The 23,877-nt window shown below is 38.6% G+C and overlaps 2 protein-coding genes across 3 annotated transcripts in view; both read left to right on the top strand.

Moving 5' to 3' along the window:
- LOC114555038 (type-2 ice-structuring protein) overlaps positions 1 to 9,487 on the top strand; it is a 42,224-nt gene extending 32,737 nt beyond the window's left edge. Inside the window, exons 1-5 of one of the 2 annotated variants that reach the window (XM_028577118.1) lie at positions 1,899 to 2,100; positions 3,610 to 3,761; positions 8,578 to 8,712; positions 8,783 to 8,894; positions 9,162 to 9,487. In XM_028577118.1, coding sequence (XP_028432919.1) covers positions 2,046 to 2,100; positions 3,610 to 3,761; positions 8,578 to 8,712; positions 8,783 to 8,894; positions 9,162 to 9,229 — 522 coding nt within the window. In that variant the 5' untranslated portion in view covers positions 1,899 to 2,045 and the 3' untranslated portion in view covers positions 9,230 to 9,487. Of the gene's footprint in view, positions 1 to 1,898; positions 2,101 to 3,609; positions 3,762 to 8,577; positions 8,713 to 8,782; positions 8,895 to 9,161 lie in introns of those variants that run through there. The other variant, XM_028577117.1, reaches the window with a different exon arrangement.
- A 4,987-nt stretch (positions 9,488 to 14,474) lies between these two features.
- LOC114556291 (trichohyalin) lies at positions 14,475 to 22,836 on the top strand. The gene is made up of 6 exons (XM_028579198.1): positions 14,475 to 14,553; positions 16,822 to 16,927; positions 17,387 to 17,728; positions 19,313 to 19,591; positions 20,055 to 20,213; positions 20,969 to 22,836. The coding sequence occupies exons 2-6, from the start codon at positions 16,831 to 16,833 to the stop codon at positions 22,834 to 22,836; spliced, it is 2,745 nt and encodes a 914-aa protein (XP_028434999.1). The 5' UTR covers positions 14,475 to 14,553; positions 16,822 to 16,830.
- The last annotated feature ends 1,041 nt before the right edge of the window (positions 22,837 to 23,877 follow it).

The raw sequence follows: 23,877 nt of genomic DNA, 5'->3' as shown, positions 1-23,877 counted from the left end.
TTTTAACCTTTTTAATTACACTATTTATATGCTCTGTTTTTTAAATGATATTACAAGCATCACTTATTACATGCTTTTTTTAACCAGGTTACACATGTTTAACAAAAATAAATAAATCGCATTAACAAGCCCTAAAGCATCATTGACCATAACAAGAGAAAACCATGAGGGAACAACAACTTGACAACAGTAACAAGCTGTTATAGAAATAGAACTGCGCCTGCAGCTTCTGTAGCGGGTTATGAATTGATTATTTTAATCCATATATCTCATATAACGACATAATACAATACAGGCAGAGTAGCCTTCACATACCTTACTGTTATCCTCTGGCGGTCCCACACAATTAAACTCCCTAAAGCAGAAGAAGTGACCGGATACTTTAGCACTGGTTGAGTTGCGGGCTCATCCACGGAAGACCGATCCACAGGGCTATATCCATAGGGGCTATATCATCCACTCGCGAGGCAGAGGCAAAGGCACTATAGCACCGGCGCTGGTCGCGCCGGTCGCGCTGGCCGCGCTAACCTCGCAATCATCCTGCAGTGGCCGAGACAAAGATGTGCTCGGCGTTGTGGATCTCAGCTCTCCTTCATCTCCTGGTTGCAGCGATGACTCCGAGACCGTTCGTGCACGTTTAAGGTACCTAAACAACGACTGTTGCCACCTTGTCCTTTACTGGAAATGATTTTCACACTCTCAGATCACTTTGAGCTAGCCTAGCATACCGACAAGCTACATCTGATCCGAACCTCACTGTATGCTGAACTTGCGCAGAAACATAAAAATAGACATTTAAAAATGTAAAATAGTTTTTGAAAACTAAACATTTAGACAATTTTAGCACAAATTATGAGATTATTTGCCGATTTTTAATAATTCTTCACCAAATTATAATATATTAATTAATTAATGTTTTTGAGGAAATGTTTTGGGTGGGCCTGTTGAAAAGTGGGTGGGCCTAGGCCCGTCAGGCCCACCCATAACGCCGTGCCTGCTGTGGAAATGCGCCCGAGAGGCCGCAGCAACATCGCCACCCGGCCAAGACGGGCATTTATTTCTTTTCCGCATCCCGGACAGCTCCCGCTGGAGTGCGCCAGGCAAATCCGCCGTTATAATAGCAATCCACCATGGAACAAGCGCGCCTGCTCTTAAAGGGAATGTGAGATGACGCTCTGGATGGTATATTGCATGTTACGCCCAAACCACACCCAGCTACTTCAGACCAACCCATTTTAGATTTGCGTCGGGCGCAAGACTCATTTATCCCGTATAATAGCAACAGCGCCCGAGATCCGCCCACAAAGCTACTTGCTTTTGATACTTGCGTTTCAGATCGTTAAAATAGGGCCCTATAGGTTGCCAGGTTGAAAAAACTCTTTAAATTGAATTGACTCTTTAGCATATAATTTGATTGAGGTAACACATATTGGATTAACCCAGGCTGATAGGGAAGTGTACTGGCAGGTGACAATCCATGATTCACTAAAGTGTTACCATATAAAAAACCAACAGTGTGTGATGTTGTGCCCTTTGATTTGTTGAACAACAGCCAAACAGATGTGATGACATTCATTAAGGTAAGGATAATTATTTATCAAAGAATAAGAATAAAAGTTCTTCTCAAAGTTAGTTTTTTACTTCCAAGTGGGAGTCAATTTTACAGCACTCACAGCAAAGTACAGAAAGAAATGACTAATGATAGCTTCAGCAGCAGCTTTTTTATTTTTAAGATGAAGTCATAATACAAAAGGCTATGTTGTCTCTTATCTCTGGTCAGGCAGGGCATCTCAACCGCATTCTCTGACCTCAGGAGCATTCTGTGTTTATCACAAGGTCAGTATAATCTCCTGAGAACGCCAAAAGTATTTTGGCTTTCTACCATGCAAACAGTTTAATATTAACAGAAAAGAGAAGAGTATCCTAATTTTCTAACAGACGTGTATATAAAAGCTAGTTTTTCCTCTTGTTCACTATCTCCACACAGGAAGACCACAGGCTGAATCTGAGAAAGAAGAATTATCTGCATTATCTCCACCACCAAGATGCTGACTGTGTCTCTACTCGTTTGTGCCATGATGGCTCTGGCTACAGCTGATGGTGAGTATCAGTGTTTAACTTTGTCTGAATAAGAGAAGTTGAGTAAAGAGTTGAGCCCTGGTAAGTTAGAACAAAAACCTGAAGTTCCGTTTCTGAATTTATGTTTAAATATTTTTAAATAAATATTCACATACATCAGCTGAATGCAGGACTTTGCTTTGCGGTGGCAACAGGACCTAGAGCTTACCGCCTGCTTCCCTGGAGCCGACACCAAGGTGCTGAAGGCAGTGTTTCAGAAAGTACTTAAGAACACATACAGCTTACCCTATAGTTCTTAATATAGTTAATGTATTCTAAAAGGTAAAAGAAAATATGAACATATTGGACTCTCTGTCACAATTCAGCCTAGTGCAGGGCAATGTTTTATTTAAACCAGGCAAGATGGATGCAGGATTCTAAATATGGCTTAGTACAGTAGGTGAATAGGATTCTAATGACCTCTCTTTTAAATATCTCCAAGTGAGGAACTTTATTTTTTCTATACAAAACCAATCAGTCAGGATTCCTGCACTCTTATCCTTAGAAGAAATTATAACTAGATTTGATCAATATATACAGTAACTTGCTTGCATCTAGCTTTAAAGAAACATCAAATAACCAGACTTTAGACATGGAGGGAGGACTTAAAAGAGGACAGAAAAGCAGTTAAAAGAAAACTTGTGACGCATCTCAGAAAAAAAAACTCTAATTTAAAGCTTCTCCAATATAATTGGCTGATATATATATATATATATATATATATATATATATATATATATATATATGACATATAGCCTACAACTCCTGTCAAAGTAAATAAATACAGTAATCTACCTGACCTTTGTTTTAAATGCAATGAGGCTAAAGGAAGATGTATGCCCTGTGTCTGGGAGTGTGACAAAATTCAAACATTCTGAAGGGAGGTGATCAATAATCTTGTCTGTGAACATTCCACTTGTAAAAATTAACTAATGTAAATTTAATAAAAACATTGCCACATTGGGCAATAGCAACCCTGCTTCCCCCGCTCTGTTTGCTCAGAGCTCCACAGACTAACGTTATGTCCACCATAGATCTATGTCCACAGCTACTAATTAGTTTGGCACCACATTTATTGTAAGAAGTGTTGCAAAAGTCAAGATGCACGGGTTTGCCAAATTGTGATACAGAGAGCACATGTTGCAGTGACTGATTTGTGGGGTTGGAATCACTGAGTTGTGGTCATACTGGAAAATTAAGTAAATGTTATTGAAATTGTATTTGTGGAAATATCAATCTAACCTTTTGTGAATATTTTTTGGGACTTAACATTTAAATAGGTGTGTGAATATTTTCTGATTGAAAATTTCAAAATACAAGTTCAGATTTTACTACTCAAATCATATTCTACAAGTCTATAAACTCTCACGTTTTACACCATTTACCTTCATAACGAACAGTGAAGGCATATACACATGTAGATTAAGTGCTGACAAACATATAATTAATAACCCAGTGAAATCAGCTGTTTATGATTCTCTGTCTTCATAGACGCAGATGTCACTTCCAGCAACTCTACCAGCAACGCTTCCAACAACTCTTCCAGCACCACAGAGGGCCCTGCTTGTCCTGCTTCTTGGACTAAGTACAATGATCGCTGTTTCCTCTTCGTTCCTAGAGGACTGGATTGGGTTGACGCTGAGGTAATCAAAAAGTATATTCTGCGGGTATTGAATAACCTTTCCACCCAATTTCCTTTAAAATAGATTAAGTAGTATTTGAGATTTCTTACCAACTAACGGACAAACAAGACTATGAGTCTACTGTCATAGGAGCTTGAATTACACATGACAGCTTTGAACAAAATGCTAACATCAGGATGCTAACATTGACAGTGCTAACCTGTTGATGCAAACACTGTATAATGCTTGTTCACTCTTTGTTTAAAGCTTATATGTTGCTAACATTTGCTAATTAGCACCAAACACAGAACAGGAATGTCTTTAGTTCTGCAGATATTTGGTCATAAACCAAAGTAGCCTATTGGACACATTAAAATGTTGACCTGATTATGACGCTAGATGAAAAGTCAGAAATCACCAAAGTTATCACAGTTAGTCCTGAGGGGAACATAAATGATGAATCACTTATCATCACAATCCATCCAATAGTTTGTTCAATGTTATTCATAGACACAAACTTGAACCTTGTGGTGGCGCATCAGAAAAGTCACAAGAGTCACCGGGATTCATCATCTCTGATTGTCTGAACAAGGGCACTGTAAACCCGAATAAATAAGCAGTATACACTGATTCTTGAAACTTTGGCAAAAACATGTCCCACTAAGAAAAGTGCCAATTCTTTTGGAAATTAATATCATTTTCATTAATAAAAAGAATTAAGGTTATAATCAGGGGGTCCTTTGCACATAAGTAAGGTTCTTTTATAGGTTTATTTTTTATTAAATTATTGATTATTTGCTGGCCCATTGCCTACAAAGTCAGTTGTCCTCGGATAGGAGATAATCATTTCAACTTGATTAAAAAAAAATTTTTTTTCAAACCTTCATCTCTACTGCATGCTTCAAGATCACTCAAGCTCCCTTAAGTTTGCTATTTTCTCTTAAACTTGTTCATATTTTTTGACAATGCTACTGTCGCAACCATAACATGTCAACACCGTCTCTTTTGTATGAAAAATATTAGATTATTACATAAATGTATACTTTTTAAGAAGAGGTCTGAAGTAGCTAGAAATAGAGGGGAAACAAGATGGCTAAAGTGAACAACTCATGCGTATCATGTGAAAGATTAGGTTTTTGTCACCACCGTCAGACGTCACCACCATCAGGTTTTCGTGGATATCCTCACACCTTGAGGCTGTGGCCGAACCACAGCCGTGAAGCCGTATTTATTGTGATCAACAATTATATTCTAGCCTCCGTTAAGGATTATTTGGAGGTTTCTGTCACCACCGTCAAGACTGTACGTCACAGAAAACCTGACAGTGGTGACAAAAAACTAGTCTTTCACATGATATGCATGCTTAGGATTGTTATTTTTTTGGACCCAATAGTTAAATGAAGTTGTTAAGCAAGAAGCCATCTTGGGTGGTATACATTTTGGAATTGTATGTTGTTATGAGGCCACTGTCACCAGATTAGTGTCACCACCGTCAGTTCTAAAGTCACCACCGTCAGAGGGAGTTTTATTTGTTTAAATGAATATGCTTACAATATGTTTCTTCAGTGCTGTTGAGTTGTTAAAGTAATAGTCTCTTTTAAGACAAATATATGTTTGTTAAATAAAAAAAACATTACTTAACATTCAACATTTACAGCATATGTGTACTACGAATGCCAGATAATATCTATCATATCGATCTTAATACATATTAGACCAAATAAATAAAACATAATTTGCTTTTTATTGTGTCTGACGGTGTTGACAAAAACAAAGTAATAAGTGGAAAAATGTCTATTTTATGAAAGAAATACAAAATTAGGAGGTTGCACCAGTACAATGCTGAACAGCCACTAATCTTCAATCACTAATTTTATCAAAATTCCCAAGAATCAGTGAGTACTCAAAAAATATGAGGCAATCAGTTGCCACAATTTTTTTTAGTTTATAAACTCAAGGTTGTTACAGCTTAAATATTAAAAGTAACGTGAACTTGCATTTTTTGATTACCATTAAATTAAAATACTAATTAAGCCAACTCAAATATTATCAGTATATGTAACTAAAAAAAAAATTACGACATTAACATAACTGAATAGTTTTAAATATAAAAACTCAGTATTTAATGTTCACTAAACTAAATATTTATTAGTTTCTTGTCAATCGTTTTAATTATCCATAACTCAACACTGAATTCATAAAAAAATCCTTCACCTCAAAACATTTGTTGCAAGTGATTGCCTTAATCACATTAGGTATTACTAACTTAAAAACACCAAGTCAAATTAAAAGTACAAGTCAATCTTTTTTATTCAAAAATTGGGTATAGAAACTTTCACATGCTTACTAAACTAATCTATCAGTCAGGATATTCATCCCATTTTGAGATCGGCTGATGCCTGTGCTCACAAGACCGATTAACAAAAAATGTCTGCAGACACTTCTGCAGAGAGCCTTGTCAGTTGCTATAGAACCAAGTTAGCTCTCTCTTAATTTGACCATTCTACAGGCAGACATCACGACTATGTTTATATGCACATAATATGCCGGTTTTTGACCATTTTCCTTAAAAGAAAATATTCTGACTAAGCTGTTTACATGGCCAATAAAAGAGTATAATCCACTAATATTCCCTTTTACATGCAGCCATGCAAAATATGTTTTTTTCAAAGTTTTCCAGCTGTGGTGGACTTGTTTGACCGTGAAAACACAGCGTCACTCTTTTATTCCTTCAACCACCTTCTTGAAAAACCTTTGATAAAGTTTGTGTTTCTCCTTCTTATCTTTTGGGCATGCATCTCTACCGGGTCTGCAGCTAATTTTTGCTTACAGTCAATGGTCTGCAGCCTTGCAAAGTGGTGGCTACGCACAGAGCTGACCGTAAGCCGTAAACAGGCAAGAGGATGTAAACTGTGGTAAAAATCCAGATTGAGACCGAATGTGCTGTATTTATGTCCAAAGAATGCCTCTAAAACCAGAATAATACCGGCATATCCCACGTCTTAATCGGGAAATGCTATATTCGGAAAAAGGCCTTATTCGGAATATTCAAATGGAATATGCTGTTTACATGACCTGAATCAAATTCCAAATATTGCCATATATGGAATAATAGTGAAATATATGTGCATGTAAACATACTGAGGGTAGAAATCCTTTAACCAAAAGAGCAAAAGAGGAACGATTGAAAGTCAGCGCTCAGCTTCAAACGACAATGTTAAAAACAACAGACAAAGCAAGAAATCTTGGTTTAGTCATGGACTCAGACCTAAATTTTAAAAGCCACATTAACATAATTAAAAAATCAGCCTATTATCACCTTAAAAATATATCAAGGGTTAAAGGACTTATGTCTCAGCAGGATCTGGAAAAACTTGTCCATGCTTTTATCTTCAGTAGACTTGACTACTGTAACGGTGTCTTTACAGGTCTCCCTAAAAAATCAATCAGACAGCTGCAGCTGATTCAGAACGCTGCTGCTCAAGTCCTCACTAAAACCAAGAAAGTGGATCACATCACTCCAGTACTGAAGTCTCTACACTGGCTTCCAGTGCCTCAAAGAATTGATTTCAAAATACTTTTCCTGGTTTATAAATCACTAAACGGTTTAGGGCCAAAATACATTTCTGATCTGCTACTACGCTATGACCCACCCAGACCTCTCAGGTGGTCTGGGACAGGTCTACTTGTTGTCCCCAGAGTCAGAACTAAACAGGGGGAAGCAGCATTCAGTTTTTATGCTCCAAATATCTGGAACAAACTCCCAGAAACCTGTAGGTCCGCTGCAACTCTGAGTTCTTTTAAATCTAAGCTAAAGACTTATCTTTTTGATGTTGCTTTTCTTTAAATAATCTATTTTATTAACTTTAATTTCTTATACTGCACTGTAACTTTTATTCTTATACTGCACTATCAATTTTATTCTTGTCTTTTAATGTTTTTAATTTGTTTATTATTGTTTTTTAATTGTTTTCTAACTGCTCTTTAATGTTTTATGTAAAGCACTTTGAATTGCCCTGTTGCTGAAATGTGCTATATAAATAAAGCTGCCTTGCCTTGCCTTGCCTTGCCTTGCCTTGCCTTGCCTTTAACCAGCTAAACTAGCTTACAGGGCTAAAAAAGCTAGTTTATGGGTGTCCCCAGCCCCCACTCTTACTCCGGACATGTAAATCATTTATCAGATTTGTCATTTGGGATGGTTGTGGGACGGTAAGCAGGTGTAACTGTGAAGACTTTTTGGGGACACAACAATGAAATGTTTTGAAAACATTTTCAAAACTGCTGAAAGTTATAGCCTATGACTAAACACTCACTAAACAAATAATGTAGACAATAACTGTTTAAATAAATGTTAATTTGAATTCAGCAGTGTTGTCACATTTGTTATTCTTATTCTTATTCATTTGTTGTATATTGTCAGATGCAAAAAAAGGGCAACAACATGATATCGGCATTATGTATCGGCAATAGGCCGTCCTGCTCTCTAAATATTGGGTTCTGCATCGACCAATAAAAAACCCATATCCCTCAACTATAGTGAACCACATTTAGTGCCAAAATTGTAGTAGATGTTGGGATATTTTGCAGTTCAATTGGAATTTTCAACTGCTTGTGGTGCTACAGAAGTGAAATCAAACAAATGCAACCAAAGACAAAACCTCCTAATTAAAGCTGCCAATGTAGCAGAGACCACAGTACAACAGTGACGTTAAACCCCTGCAAAACTACCATCACCTCATCAACAAATATTTACTGCAAACAGCTCAATATTTGAGCCAAACCTCCTGCTGGTGGAGGAGACCACATTAAAATGTCTGTCTGTCTATCTCCCCTGCAGAAAAACTGCCAGTCCTCGAAAGGAAACCTTGCATCAGTGCACAGTGTTGAGGAGTATCAGTTCATTCAGATGATAATCAAACAACAGACTCATGCTAATCCAATGACCTGGATTGGAGGCCAGGACGCCCTGAAGGTAATATATCATACAAAAGGTCTGATTAGGGATAAGATGTCACGTTTTAACTTCTACATCTTTTCTACAGAACAATGTTTGGTTCTGGAGTGATGGCAGACCTTTCTACTTTACATTCTGGTGTGCAGGGGAACCCAACAATGGAAGTGGCAACCAGCATTGTATCGAGATGAATTTCGGTGGTAAATCACAACAAATGAATTACCAGGACGTCTGTATGGAGTTAAATGACAAAAGTCATAAATAACAATGTTGGAGTTAAACTCTGAAGTGATGCATAATGAATGAGTGATAAACACCGCAAATTGATCTGTTACGCAACATTTTTTTAGTAACTGTCGTGAAGCTTCCTCTGTTTTGTGAAGAGATTTTGGCCTTTAGTGTCACTGATATTCCTTCTGTTGAGATAGTAAAGCTCTTAATGACTCCTGTGTTTCTTGTGTTCACAGAGCACAACTGCTGGGATGATGTCCAGTGTTCCATCAAACTTCCATCTGTCTGTGCCAGAAACCCATAAGAATCTCCTGAGCTGACACAGAGATAAATTGTACCTACCACACACACAAACATCTTCTTAGCGTGTGACAGTGTGGATTTCTCTGTGTCATCAGTCTCATGTGTAATCACATCTTTAATTCCCTGTTTGGCTGTAACCAAACTTCTTGACTTCCTCTTTGGCCTTTAATAAGAGAAGAATGAATATGTTGTGAAAAGAACGCTTTTAGCCCAAACTAATCTTTGATGCACTTTGAATTAAATCTCTGGAGCATTGAAACAAGCTAGTCTCAGTCTCTTCTTTTTTAATCTAATCTTGTTGAATTTCACTTAACAGCAGATTTTGTACTATATGTCAATGTCGCAAAACAGAAAACATCTTCACAGATAGAAATCTGACAATAGAGCAGGTTGGTTTCCAATCCCATTTAGTGGAGAACAAGGGTGTGCTCCCTCCCACGCTGTTTGCCATTTTCTTTATCAATGATCTAGAAATTAAGCAAAAGCAATTGGGAAAATAAAGGAATAATGAATCAATTACATTATATATAAAATATATAAAGATTAAGAGATATACTATTCATGATTTATTTTATTATATCATTTATTGTTACATATTTTAATACTTTTATTTAAATACTTTTAATACTTTTTTTAATTAATTCCTTTTCAATAAAAAAAAGAGATGCAGATAAACGGTTAGCCACATGTTAAGATTTTCTTTTATAAACGCTTGGGTTTTCTTTTTGTGACTTTGAATTTAGATCACGTGTGTGAATATTTCATACAAGTTAAGTTGAGTTAAGAGTTTTATTCACATCACGTTTAAAAGCTCTCGCATTTGACACCATATTTATCTTTTATAAAGAACAGTGCAGGCATAGATACATGTGTAGATACAGGGCTGACAAACAAATTAATAAGCACTCAGTGGAATCAGCTGTCTTCAATTCAGTTTAGTCTATTTGCACAAATATATAAAGTACATAAACATAAACAAGCAATTACAGTGCAAGAGAGGAAGGAAGTCTTAACAGCTCCCCTTCTCCTCCTCTCTTCATAGAGGCTTCCAGCAAGGCAGGTGGTGTCTCAGCCCATCCTGCCTCCTCTTGTCCTGCTCATTGGAGAAAGAAAGATGGTCGCGGTTTCCTCTACGTTCAAAGAGAAATGGCTTGTAGCTTCCTCCTCTGTATGTGAAGTATCGGCCTCTAGTGTCACTGATATTCCTTCTGTTGAGATATTGAAGCTCTGAACGACTCCTGTGTTTCTTGAAAAACGGCTGGGATGATACAAATTGTGCCGACTCACTTCCATCAGTCTGTGCCACCAACCTGTAGTAACCTCCTGAGCTGACACACAGAGACATGTTGTAGCCAGTGTTGGGAGTAACGCGTTACAAAAGTAATGCAATTACAGTAATGTATTCCTTTCTGCTGTAACGCAGTAATATAACACATTACTAATCAGGCATGAAATCAGGTCAGGGGTGAAAAAGGTGAGAAGGATATTACCCCTCTAGGGGGTTCCGGGGGCATGCTCCCCCGGAAGAAAATTTTAAATATTCCATATTTTAAAGCATCAATCTGATACATTTTGAGATGCATTTTTTGCCAACTAACAGTGTAATATTTCAATATGCACTCATTAAAGTTAATTTGACTGGCAACACAGTTAAAGTCCTTCTGACATTACACAATAATAAAAAAGCCATAATTTTTAAAAACTAAAACGTTTTGGATCAATTTTTACTTCTTCCCACCATATGTTAAATAAAGAGTCAATGTGGATTTACATATTGCAATAATATCATAATCCTAAAATGAATCATTGTGAATACTAAACTTTACTACTTTGGCCAGGTCATCATCAAAAGAGCGAATTAGTACATTCAAGATTTGTCCATGTTGATATATAGCTGCTTTATTTACATTTATTAAAAACATTGCATTGTTTATCTTTTCATATAGCTAGATGTCTAGACACTGGGACAAGGCCGTTATGTTTAAATACCTGCCATGCTGATTCCAAACAGACAGCTTTGTCAAGGTGGGCTTCACATAGCTTTTACAAATCATGTTCCGCTATGAACGTGCACACACGTATTGTTTGTATCACGGTCGGTCAGTAAAGAAAAAGTCGCAGTCTTAACGGTAGAGGTCGTTTCCGGTAACATACTCGTATGGCACGGACCGAAGCTTTGTGACTAGCATTTAGCACGGTTTCCTTTTCTTAGAGAAATAACTTTCATTACAGTTTCTCGATTGCTAAGACACATTTCTTGAAAGCTGCTCTCCTTTTCTCTAAACTGTGAACACAAAACCCAATTTTCAAGCTACATTCACAAAACCTCAGACTCTTCTTGCAAAACCAAACTTTCACCTCAAAACAGTTCATTCGGTGCTCAAAACTGAACCATGTTGTCAAATCGTGCCCCGAGTCAATCAAAATTAAAAACACTACTGAACAGTCAAACATTTCGTAGAAAAATAGAAAACAATGCTCAGGACATGAAGCTGGAGAAATAAATGTTTGTTCACTGTAGGCTAAATGCAGGTTGCAAAAAAAAAAAAAAAAAAAAAAGTGCATTTAGCATTGAGCAAAAACAAATCTCGTGCATTTACACGTAGCACTTGTAAAAACAAACAGAAATCTTATGCGTTTGCCACTTGTGTACAGTAAGCCCATGTAAAAATAAAGTACAAAAATAGACAAATCAGTGCATTACTAAGCCACAGCATCATGTCTCCGTACTGGGTCAGGCCACAGGACTTCATCCACATGCCGTATCCAGGCTTGGCATGCCTCCACAGGCAAGTCCCATGGCTTGCAGGAGATTTACCCTGGTGTAAGGTTGGCGTTCATATACCTTCCACCGCCATGAGGAGAAGAATTCCTCAATGGGGTATAGGAAAGGGGAGTACGGTGGAAGGCAAAGATTGATAAAGCCTTGGTTCATATTGAACCACTCTCTAACCTGGAGGGCTCCGTGAAAACTCACATTGTCCCAAACAACAACATAGATGGGCTGCTCATCCTGCTGCCCTAACAGAGCATCTTGCATGTGATTGAGGAAAATGAGGAGCTGGTGAGTGTTGTAGGGCCCCAGGTTGGCATGATGGTGGACAACTCCATGATTGCTGATGGCAGCACATAATGGGACATTGCCACCACGCTGCCCAGGAACACCAACAATGGCCAATCACATTGCATCCAGTTGAAAAACCCTCTGTAGAAATAGATATAGTTTTGTAAGTGATACGGAAGAAGTGATTTAGGCCACTACAGTAAATCACTACTTAGAGTAATCAACATTGAATGTGTCTGGATATATGCCAACCTGTACATACTGGAATCTTTGCTCTTTAACTCTGAGTTGCAGTCTGTTGCGCTTGACGACACGATCAACAGTAGAGAGGCTGACACTGTTGATACCCTCAAAATTTACATGGTCCTCAATGATCTTCTGCTGAATTTCACTCAGTTTAATGGCATTGTTCTCACGGACCATATCAACAATTAGGGTCTCTTGGTGTGGGGAGAACATACCTGTCCTCCCACCCCCATGTGGCAGTCTTTCAATTTTACAAAAAGAGAACATGGAGTTACAAAAAATTATACATGGAATACTAGGCCTACAAACCCTCCATTACAATACTACAGTACATTGGTACAGTGATGTACTGAAACTTATACTGTGTACAGTATACTGTGGTACAGTATATATAGTATGTGATACAGTAATTGCTGTCAACATTTACATACTGTACTATAATGTCAAAAAAAAGGTAATTACCTGTTCTCTTCTCTAAATCTTTGGATTATGGTGGACACAGTGAATCTACTGATGTTTGGTTGTACCCTTTGTCCAGCCTCCCTCATGCTCATACCATGGACAAGAACATAGTCAATCACAGTAGCTCTGATTGCATCAGATATTACTGTTCTTTGTCTTCGCTGACCACCTCGACCACCTCGACCACCTCGACCACCTCGACCACCTCGACCACCTCGACCACCTCGACCACCTCAACCACCTCAACCACCTCAACCACCTCAACCACCTCAACCACCTCGACCTCGTCTCACACGAACTCTTCCTCTCAGATTTCTTTCCATTGTAGGGCCTCACAAACCAGTGTTCTCTGAACTGGCTTATATGTTCCCTCACATCATTAGCTACAAGTGTGATCAATTTTGAGTTGTTGTTTTCAAGTGGTGACACCTGTGCTTTAATTGTATTTGACTTTTGTCACCTGTGCTCACCATTATGCAGCACGGGTGCATCACAATGAAAATGTGTTGGCAAGTTGTGTCTAAACAGGTGAAAAGTGCTTATGGTTTTGCCAAAAGAGTGATTGATTCAATCAGTGGGTTCAGGCAACTGAGCATTTGGTTCAGACAACAGGGTTTAGTGTTTTAGCAATTGAGAAAAACTGTAATAGGAGACTAAACTCACTGTTAAAGTAAAAATCCCTTTCATCACATCAACAGCCTGAAATAAAATGACTTCTATTTGTGACTTTGAGGTGATCTATTATTATGAAATTTTTTTTAAATTAAAATTCTAAAAAGATTGTATTAAAAACATAGATAGTGTAGGACATGTGGATATTAGCATCGTTGTGCACTGTAAGCACTAGGTCGCAGGAGGAGAGCACACCTTTAATGCTGCGTTCATGCCAACTCGGAATAACAGGCACCGCCCCCCCTGGTTACATTGTTTTTCCGACTGGCAGCGTTCACATGGTCGGGATGCGTGTTCTTCTTCTGTTATATTGGCGTTTGGCATAACAACTTTTTGCATGACTGCCACCAACGGTTGGCCGTAGTCTAGAGCATCAGGTGTGTGAAAACATGGAGGCCACAATAACAAAAGATTCTCTGCTGTTTTCTTCTTCTTCTTTCTCAAACAGCACATCGCCAGGTGTTTGCTTGTGTTATCTGCAGGACAACAAACGTGAAAGGACACGGATAATGTGTTGTTGTTTTATACATAGGCCTATTTATGAATAATTTCAAACATGTTATGTCTGTGCATGTTTCTTGGCAGAGGCATTTGTCCACAATAAACAGTTTATTGTTACTGAAATATGTTCAGTTCACCAAAGTCGCCTCCATCAAACGTCAGTTGTCAACAACGCGTCACCAACTGGGGAACTCGGTTAGCAAAATTCAGCCCGAGTTTCCCACCTCTGATTCCCACAGGACGTTACGTGAATGGTTTTTCCGATGTCCATGAACGCACGGTTATTCCAGGTGACCGGAAGCAGCAACGTACCCTCCTCTTTTTTATTGGACTTTGGCCGTGTGTAGCTCCTCGGGGAGATTTCCAGAAACACACAACAGGTACGCAGACATTTTAATAAATGCGTATGATGTGTTCATGTGTTTTGGTGTGGACTTTATCTCATTTATGAAATATTGTTTTTTAGATTTAAAGAAAAAAAGGGTTAACCGTCCACCGTGGTCTCTTCTAACCACATATACAGTATGCCCCCCCAGCTCAGGGAGTGGCGTAACCACGTTTATCAAAATTACACTGTGTAGGAAATTATACAGAACGTATAATGAATTGAATAACTATATATTGCAACTGGATAGCTCCGACCTTTAGAGCATGTACGTTACTTTGAGTTTAACATAAATAGCCTCTTTTTATTCAAAATGAAAAATGTCACAAATGAAAGTGAAAGTACCCTCTAATAATAATAATTAATTTATATAGCGCTTTTCATAGACTCAAAGTCGCTCTAACTCTCTAATGTTTTATATGATTGTTGTAGTGTTATAAACATCAACTCACCCCAATGTTCACGCTCGGATTCACGCTCCAAAATTAGTTTCATTCACGCGCATTTTTATGAAAATGAAATGTATTAACGACCAGCAGCCACTGCGCGGCTCTGCTGCCCCACACTCACGATGTTTAGGAATTTTAATATCATAAATCCGAAGTTTGAAAAGTGACAAACTTCCCTCTGTGTCTTGTTCTGTACCTGCACATTCATTTTTATTTATTTATTATTATTTCAGACGTTTTGCTGAACTTGGATAAAGATAGATATAAAGAGTAGAAATGTCGACATTGATTGTTGATATTTCATCTAGGGCTGCACGATATGAGGAAAATATCGATTGATGATACTGCAATTGCGATTTGATTCACGATATTGGAGGGAATGATCATTTTTGTCTCATTATTCTCATTTTCATTGAAAAATATTAAAATGAAAAGGATTATAGTGTGATTTTTGCGAGGATCTGTACCAAAAAAAGATTATTATTAATTTTTTTAAAGATAATTTTTTTGGGGGGCTTTTCCCTTTCGATAGTGACAGCAGATAGAGACGGGGGATGACACGCAGCAAAGGGCTGCAGGTCGGATTCGAACCTGGGCCGCTGCAAAGAACTCAGCCTACATGGGGCGCAGTACTGGGTGAGCTAGAGGTCACCCCACAAAGAGGTTCATCTTTAGTCTGTAGGAGAGGATTTGTAGGCTGGGACGTCTCTGCAGCACCACAATACTTCATTCAGAATGGTTAGACACATATTTTGCCTTTAACAAATATTGATTTGGATATTGCACTAGTCCATATTGCGATTTCAATAAAATTTTGACTAATTGTGCAGCCCTAATTTCAACTCATTTAAATTGACTATACTTATTGCTTGGGGTCCCACAGACCACATTACATTCACTCAAGTACTGCACTAAAGTACACATTTAAGGTTCTCGTATTTTACTTTTCAATTTCTATTTTATGTAACTTTATACTTATACAATCTATCTATAAATTGCAGGAACGTCTGTGTGTGTGTGTGTGTGTGTGTGTGTGTGTGTGTGTGTGTGTGGTGGGTGTGTGTGTGGGTGTTAAGCGCATATCTCTTGAAACGTTAGTCCGATGGATTTCAAACTTGACAGGTGTCTTGCTACGGGCACGAGTAAGTTTGACGTTGTTTAGATAAGAAACGCAAAAGATATCGTTAAATATAAAAGGTAAAAGAAGCACACATTGGCTTTTGCCGCTCTAGCCGCTCTACACCGTCTCTCTCGCTCTCTCTACACACACACACACACACACACACACACACACACACACACATACACACGTTCTGGTGGTGATTAACGCAGATATGTGCTGTTTAGCTCTCATAACGGGCCAGGTGGGTAGCGCACTGCCATGAGTCCATGAGCCTAATGTCTGATTACTCCACATTTTCATTGTGATATTTTGTGATTACATTCTGAATCTGCAACGTTCTGTGTCAGGTAAATCAGTAAGTTAGTAGTAGGGTATACAGGGGGATTGCATTTGAAGTGGTTTAGGGTCCTTCTGTAAGTAATTTTGGGGTAGGCTACAATTTGTTTTTGATGAATTCTACAAGCAGCAATACCACAGGCCAAGTAATCGCCCGTTCCAAACAGGCACATTTTCAACGGGCACTGCACTAGTTCTCATGAACTTTAAAAAAAAAACATAATGAAGGTAACAGTTAAAACAGTGTTAGTATATTTTTGAGCTGTTAACCAGAACATTGGAGTTAAGTGAATGAAATATTTTCTTTCTTTTTTTTTCACACAGCTTCATTTCTTTTTTTTTTTTTTTTTTTTAGAGCTCCAGGATGCTTCATGAGAAGGACAGACTGTCCCAGTGTGGTGCCTTCACTGTCCTGGTTTTTCACACCGTTGTCTTCCTGACCCTGATACACTCATGTAGAGGTGAACTACACACATCACTAACAGTCTATTTGATGTTAACCTGATTGTTTGTTTATTAAGATCCCCATTAGCTTCTGTCTGTCTTAAACAGAAGCTACTCTTCCCGGGGTCTATTATTTCATAAGAATATTAGATAAGATGGAATACATCCATCTGTAACATTCATACTCACAATACATCTAAAGAACAACAAAATCATACATCAAAGGTACAACAAAACATAAACTTGTGTACATAACATTCATACTCACAACATTACAAAAATAAACAATACATCGGACAAAACTTAACACAAGCCCAAAACCTGTCCAATACATACAGTTGCTCACATAATCATTTAATCATTACATAACATGTAAAGTTAGTGGATACTAAAGAATGCTGAAGAATGTCATCTAAATGCATGCACAATTGTCTCTATGCTGCAGAGATGACAATCAGAAACCTGTTTGTTTTCAGGTCAGTCTGAGGTGATTGATCCATCTCAGCCAATAGTGGCATTCATTGGTGAGGACATCATTCTGCCGTGTCACCTGGAACCGGCCATGAATGCCTTCGACATCACCGTGGAGTGGGCGAGGTCTGACCTGGACCCAAGGTTTGTCCTGGTGTGGCGTGACGGCGTGGAACTGGAGAGTAAAAAACATCCGTCCTACAGAGGACGAACATCTCTGTTCACTGAGGAACTGAAACACGGAAACGTGTCCCTGAAACTCTCCAAAGTGAAAATATCTGATGAGGGAACATACAGATGCTTAATTCCGGTACCAGCCAGAACCTCTACCGTTCAGCTTGTTGTAGGTAAGTGATCTTTGATGCTCTTAAGTTGTAGAAAGTACTCTTTACAAATATATGTTATTTGGATTTGTAACATTGAAAACAAAACGCTGTACAATGGTTCAACGAGGCTGACAGCTGAAAGGGCAGAAAGAAACAAAGATCCCTCTGAGCAACAGCTGAATAAGAAGAGAAGAAATCAGCAGTCATCGGTAAAAGAAACTGGAAGCTTAGCATCAACATGTATGGGGGAAAAAAAGTACAGTGCAGTGTAAGAAATGAACAATTATGCAAAAAAAAGGCAGCATTAAAAAAGTCTGCAGCCTTGATTTAAAAGAACTGAGAGTTGCAGTGGACCTGTAGTTTTCTGGGAGTTTGTTCCAGATATGTGGAGCATACAAACTGAACGCTGCTTCTCCAAGTTTAGTTCAGACTCTGGGGACAGAAAGCAGACCTGACCATAGACGACCCGAGAGCTCTGGATTAGATTAGATTAGATTATTCAACTTTATTGTCATTGTGCAGTGTACAAGTACAAAGACAGCGAAATGCAGTTTGTGTCCAACCAGAAGTGCAAAAAAAAAAGCAGAAAAGTGCAATACGATATTCAAGTATAGACAGATGGTGCATAGGCAGGACAATGATGCTTTTTAATGTAGCAGCAGGTCAGAAATAAACCATTCAGTGCCTTAGAAACCAACCGTAGGGTTTTGAAATCCATTCTTTGAGAGACAGGAAGCCAGTGTAGAGACCTCAGAACTGGAGTGATGTGATCCACTTTCATGGGCCACGTTCAGCCCCGACAAAACATAGCAACATGTTTTTTTAAACTGAAACGGGGCGCGTTGAACACCCTGCTGTGTGCGCAAGCGGTCTGCCTTTTTATTACCACAAGTTTACAGACATGTCTCTTCTGATTGGGTATCACCTGTGACACAGCCAATATAACGAGAGACACACCCACCAAACAGGAGAAGACATACCTCAAACAGTTATATATGTAACCAAAACAATTATCCTAGAATTCATTTAAAACTTTAATTTGTTTGAAAAAGTAATAAATACATTTGACTGAAAGAGACAATTGTATCGTTAATCACAATTAATCCTGAGACAGTTAATTGTACAGCAAAATTTGGAATTGTGACAGCCCCCCTCTATATTCTAGCTACACTATATATAAACACTTGGCTATAGTAATCCACTATGGTGTGTCATGATAGCGTTTTTAAGGCGTGCAGTCCTTCACAGAAATCATATTTGTTAATTCACTAAGTTTGTATTTCCTTTATAATTGTCTGTATTGTTAATACTTTCTTATTTGGTCCAGTCGGGGTGGGATGGGGTGGGCCGGGAGGGGGTTGTTTTGTATGTAAGAAAAAGAAAAACTCATGTACCTGTACTGATATGTCTCTGTTTATAATCTATATTTCTCAATTAAAAAGTGGTTTTAAAAAAAAAGCTCTAACGAGCCCCCTGTCTTAGTGAGGACTTGAGCAGCAGCGTTCTGAATCGGCTGCAGCTGGCAAATTCATTTTTTACTACAGTGCTGTAGGTAGAACCATAGTTAGTCATTAGCATGTCTCATCTAAAGACTCTTATCTTTAGGAGCCGTCTCCCCACCTGTAATCCAGAGCAGTAAAAACCTCAGTGCAGTGGTTCTCCAGTGTGAGTCTGAAGGCTGGTACCCAGAGCCTGAGGTGCTGTGGCTGGACGGTGAGGGGAACCTCCTCCCTGCCGGACCCACAGAGACTCTCCGAGGTCCTGAAGGACTCTACACTGTCAGCAGCAGAGTGGCTGTGGAGAAGAGACACGGCAACAGCTTCACCTGTAGAGTCCATCAGCAGCACATCAACCAGACCAGAGAGACACACGTCCACGTTCCAGGTTAATATAGTTTAATATACAGTATGTTTAATATATGGTAAATATAGTTATAGTTTATATGTTCACTTAGAGAGACACGTTGGTTCTTTTTCAAAAAATTAAGAAAAAGGAAGATTCCCTGCACACACTTGTCTCCTCTGCATTGCATTTTCAACCTTTATTTATACTCGAGAGATCATTGAGGGGCGACCCTCATTTACAATCACATCAAGTCAATTACATAGACAGAGAATAGAAAACCAAGAAAAGGAGCTGCACCATCATAAGAACAATTGAATGCTTCTAAAACTTTCTGAATTGGAAAAAGAATTTTGATAGATAAATTAGGGTATTTGGGCTCTAAAAGAAAATACAATTATGGAAATCAATTACAATTAGAAATCTAATTCCCTGCAACACAAAGGAGAAAAGTGGTGTTGAAATTGTTTTCTACTCTTATATGTTCTGTGGTTTACCATTTCAGATGAGTTCTTCATGGTCCCCAGTACTCCCAGTACTCCCAGTAGTCCCAGTACTGCTGGTAGTCCAGGTGTTATTACTGGCTCAGTTATCAGCTGTGCTCTTCTGTTGTTAATAGCTGCGCTTGTCTTTGTTGTGTGGAAATGGAGACAAAAGAAATTCAGTAAGTACCAAACTGATTTCCCTCATTTCTAAATGTTCTGCTATTGCAGCCTTTTGATGATGCAGTTTTGACTGATTTGAGTTTCAATTTAAATTGCATTATTTTAATGTATAATCCATGGTGGAAGAAATATTCAGATCCTTTACTTTAGTAAAAGTACTTAAGTAAAAGTCCTCCATTTAAAACATTACTTAAGTTAAAGTATGTGAATATTATCAGCAAAATATACTTAAAGGCATACTATGTAACTTTTCCCTCTTCGGTCCCCCTACAGTTTGTCTCATTGGAAATACAGTGCGCATAGTAGTAGTATGCCTTTTAAGACTTTATTTAGCTTAGGAAGTAGGATAATTTTCTCAACACATAAAAGAACACTTCATCCTTCAGTTCATCACAAACATTCAACATAAACACATCTGGAGATTTAAGTAAGTACATTTGTAATTTGTACTTAGATATTCAGTTTGATGGCGTTATATAATAATTATTACTATAAATAAATAAACACTATACTAACAACAGGCTGAAAAAAAATGTATCTCCCCTTGTAGGATCTATAAAGTATATCTTAATCTTATATAAGGAAACACTAACACAGAAAATCTCAATACAGACGTCATCTTAATCTTATGCGAGGAAATACTAACACAGAAAAACTCAATACAGACGTGATCTTAATCTTATGTAAGGAAATACTAACACAGAAAAACTCAATACAGACGTCATCAGTTTCTCCTGCTTCTCTGTTCACACAGAAAACAAGAGGAGGAGCCTCGAGGACGGAGCTGAACACACCGAGGAAGAGAAGAAGGTCACATCTAAAGGTGATAACACAGGAGTCCAGGTCCTGATGGAGCGAGAAGGAGAAAGTGCTCCGCTGATGGCAGGAGGAGAAGAAGAGAATAATGGGATGAGAGCAGAGGACGAGGACGGATCTCAAAGTGAACATAAAGATGAAACACAACAAAACCAGCTGGAGACCAAACCAGATATGGGCAGGGCAGAAGGAGAGAGGGACGTTACATCTAGAAAGAATGAAAACGTACCTCTGATTCCAACAGAAGTAGAAAAACACCAAAAACAGGACATGACAGGAAGAGAAGTAAAAGATGATGGGGACCAGGGTGAAGGAGAGCAGACGATGAAACCAGTAGAAGAAGATTCAGGACGTTCACTGGTGCTGCTGGCAGAAGGACCAAAAGAGAGGCTGCAAAAAGTCCTCGCTGATCAGGAGGAAGAGAAAGAAGAAGAGACACGGCAAGAGCCAATGACTGATGCGCGCAAGAAAGAGCCAAACATTAAGAAAAAGAGAGAAAAGAAAGAGAACGTGAAGAATCTCCAGGAGAATCAGAGAGAAGGAAGGCAGCAGGAGGTAGAAAGACAGAAGCAGATTCAACCAGAGGAGCAGAAAAGAAAAGAGAGAGAGAAAGGTGAGATCAAACCACAGACAGAAAAGGACAACCAACATGTTTTACAAGACAGAAAGCAGGACACGAGTAAGGCAGGACATGAGGATAAGAAAGGAAAAGATCAGGAGGGAAACCAGAGTTACATTACGGCAACGACACAAAGAAAGGCAGAAAACCAAAAGGAGCAAATGAATGAGAGTTTGGAGAAGAGAGAGGAAGAGAAGATGGAGAAAGAGAGGAAGCTGCAGTCAGAGGAGCAGGACCATTTACAGAGGGATAAGGAGAAGATAGAGACCAAAACACAGAAAGGAGATGTCAACCAGCAAGTTTTAGATACCAGCAAACAAGAGGCAGAACATGAGGATAAGAAAGGTAAAGATCAGGAGGGAGAGCAGAGTAATATTACCACAATGACAGGATGGCCAGAAAGCCAAAATGTGCAAACAAATGAGAAATCAAAGGAGAGAGAGATAAAGAGTGATCAGAGTGAGAATAAGATTCCATCAGTCAGTACTAGTGAAGTTACAGAGAAGCCAGACCTCAAAACACATCAAGAAACAGCCGGGAGACAAAAGCAAGAGCTCCAAGAGGAGAATCAGCTCCAGACAGAGAACCAACAGCCGAGAAATAAGGAAGAAACATCTGAGAGAAATCAGAAAGGAAACAAAGAACAGCCAGAGGAATCCAGCCAGGTGGTAAAGGTAGAGGGGAAAGAAAGAGGGAAAGGAGGGATGGAAAGTGACGAAGGAGCGGACATCGATGAAAATCAAAAGACGTCCAAGAAAATCATACGAGAAGGACAGCTGCAGGCAGAGCAACATCTGGATGTAAAGGAAGGAATCCCAGAGAAGAGAGAAGTCTTCACGTTTACCGCAGAGAGAGGAGGTGAGTGTCAGGGAGTACAGCAACAGGAGCTGATAGAGAATAACAGAAGACCTAAATTAAAAGCCAGGAGAAGAGGAAAACAACATAACAGAGAGGAAGAGCCCAATGAGGCTCAGCAACAGACAGTCTGTAGGAAAAGGCGTCAGGAAGAAGACAGTGAGCAGACACAGGAATGCTCCAAAAAGCTAAAACCGCAAAATGGCGATGAGAGAAAGTGTGAAGACGAAGCTAACAAAGTACAAGACGTAGAAATGGATGATGTGAGTTATCAACAGGATCAAGCATTTTTGTGTCAGGAAGGCCAACAGGAGGAGGACATGGACCTTTAGAAAACAGCAGGAAACTTAAAGAAGCAATAATCCAGTTACAACATTTACACTGTGCAGCTATTGACAGCCAGTTTCTGACAGTTTCATTTTTCATTTAAACCACAAGAAAATATCGCTGAATGTTATTATCATTTTTCTCAGGAGCAGAGGATAAAGATCAGATTCAGATTCATTTTATTTAAACAGGGACAATGCACAAGTTAACATTGAGAGATGCATTGTGCCAGGTTGTAGCACAAGTGCTAAAAATGTTACAACCACAGTCACACCTAATTTATAATTAAAACTATCATGTGCTCAATTGTTCCCCCTAAAACCAACCCCACCCCACACCAACAAAGCTATGCAATCAAAATCCTTACCTCTCCCAATACAAACACACACACACACACACACACACACACACACACACACACACACACACACACTCATAAATGTGTACAATTTTGTTGTGACAGTAACCATGCTTTTGTCAAACTCAAAAAGGTTTGAGGATTTGTACATGTAATAACGTCAGCAAACTAGAGATTCACTAATATCTCTTTCACCAATTGTTTTTATATTGTGATGTGTGCAAGAGAATGTACAGGACTCTCATGCATCAAATTGTAAATGTGCAGGATGAGTTTGAATTAGTATTGTAAGTTAAAACTTCAAAGCATTAAAAAACACTATATATTGTATATATACGTGGAGTATGTTAGGTTTTGGATTGTCTTGTATATTATAAATCTGTTCATGCTCTTAGTAAGGCCTTTGGCTGAGACACATCATCAGTATGTTGATGAAATATGAAGCTGCACAGACACTGACAGCTCTGATTGTTTTCTTTTAAAGCGGATTTATATATTTGAGCACTGTTATTCTGATGCACATGTAGATCATACTTTTTCATTCGAATCAAGCAGGGAAAGGTTACATGATGATATAGCCCCAAAACAATATAAAAATATCTATTGTTTAAATTATTCTATATTGTTTTTATTAAAATGTCGCCGAAGTGCTCTATGGCCATATTTACATCATTTGGAGGACGCTTTA

This window comes from Perca flavescens, chromosome 5 (genome assembly GCF_004354835.1).
Source record: "Perca flavescens isolate YP-PL-M2 chromosome 5, PFLA_1.0, whole genome shotgun sequence".
Classification (NCBI taxonomy): Eukaryota; Metazoa; Chordata; class Actinopteri; order Perciformes; family Percidae; genus Perca; species Perca flavescens.
Note: the sequence above shows the minus strand (reverse complement) of the source record. Positions and strands in the feature narration are given on the sequence as shown.

Bases quoted from the DNA above. Each gene is read 5' to 3' on its own strand.
- LOC114556291 (XM_028579198.1), top strand. From the start codon at position 16,831: ATGCTTCATGAGAAGGACAGACTGTCCCAGTGTGGTGCCTTCACTGTC. The intron at 16,928-17,386 runs GTGAACTACACA...GTTTGTTTTCAG, and splicing joins CCTGATACACTCATGTAGAG to GTCAGTCTGAGGTGATTGAT. The intron at 17,729-19,312 runs GTAAGTGATCTT...TCTTATCTTTAG, and splicing joins TACCGTTCAGCTTGTTGTAG to GAGCCGTCTCCCCACCTGTA.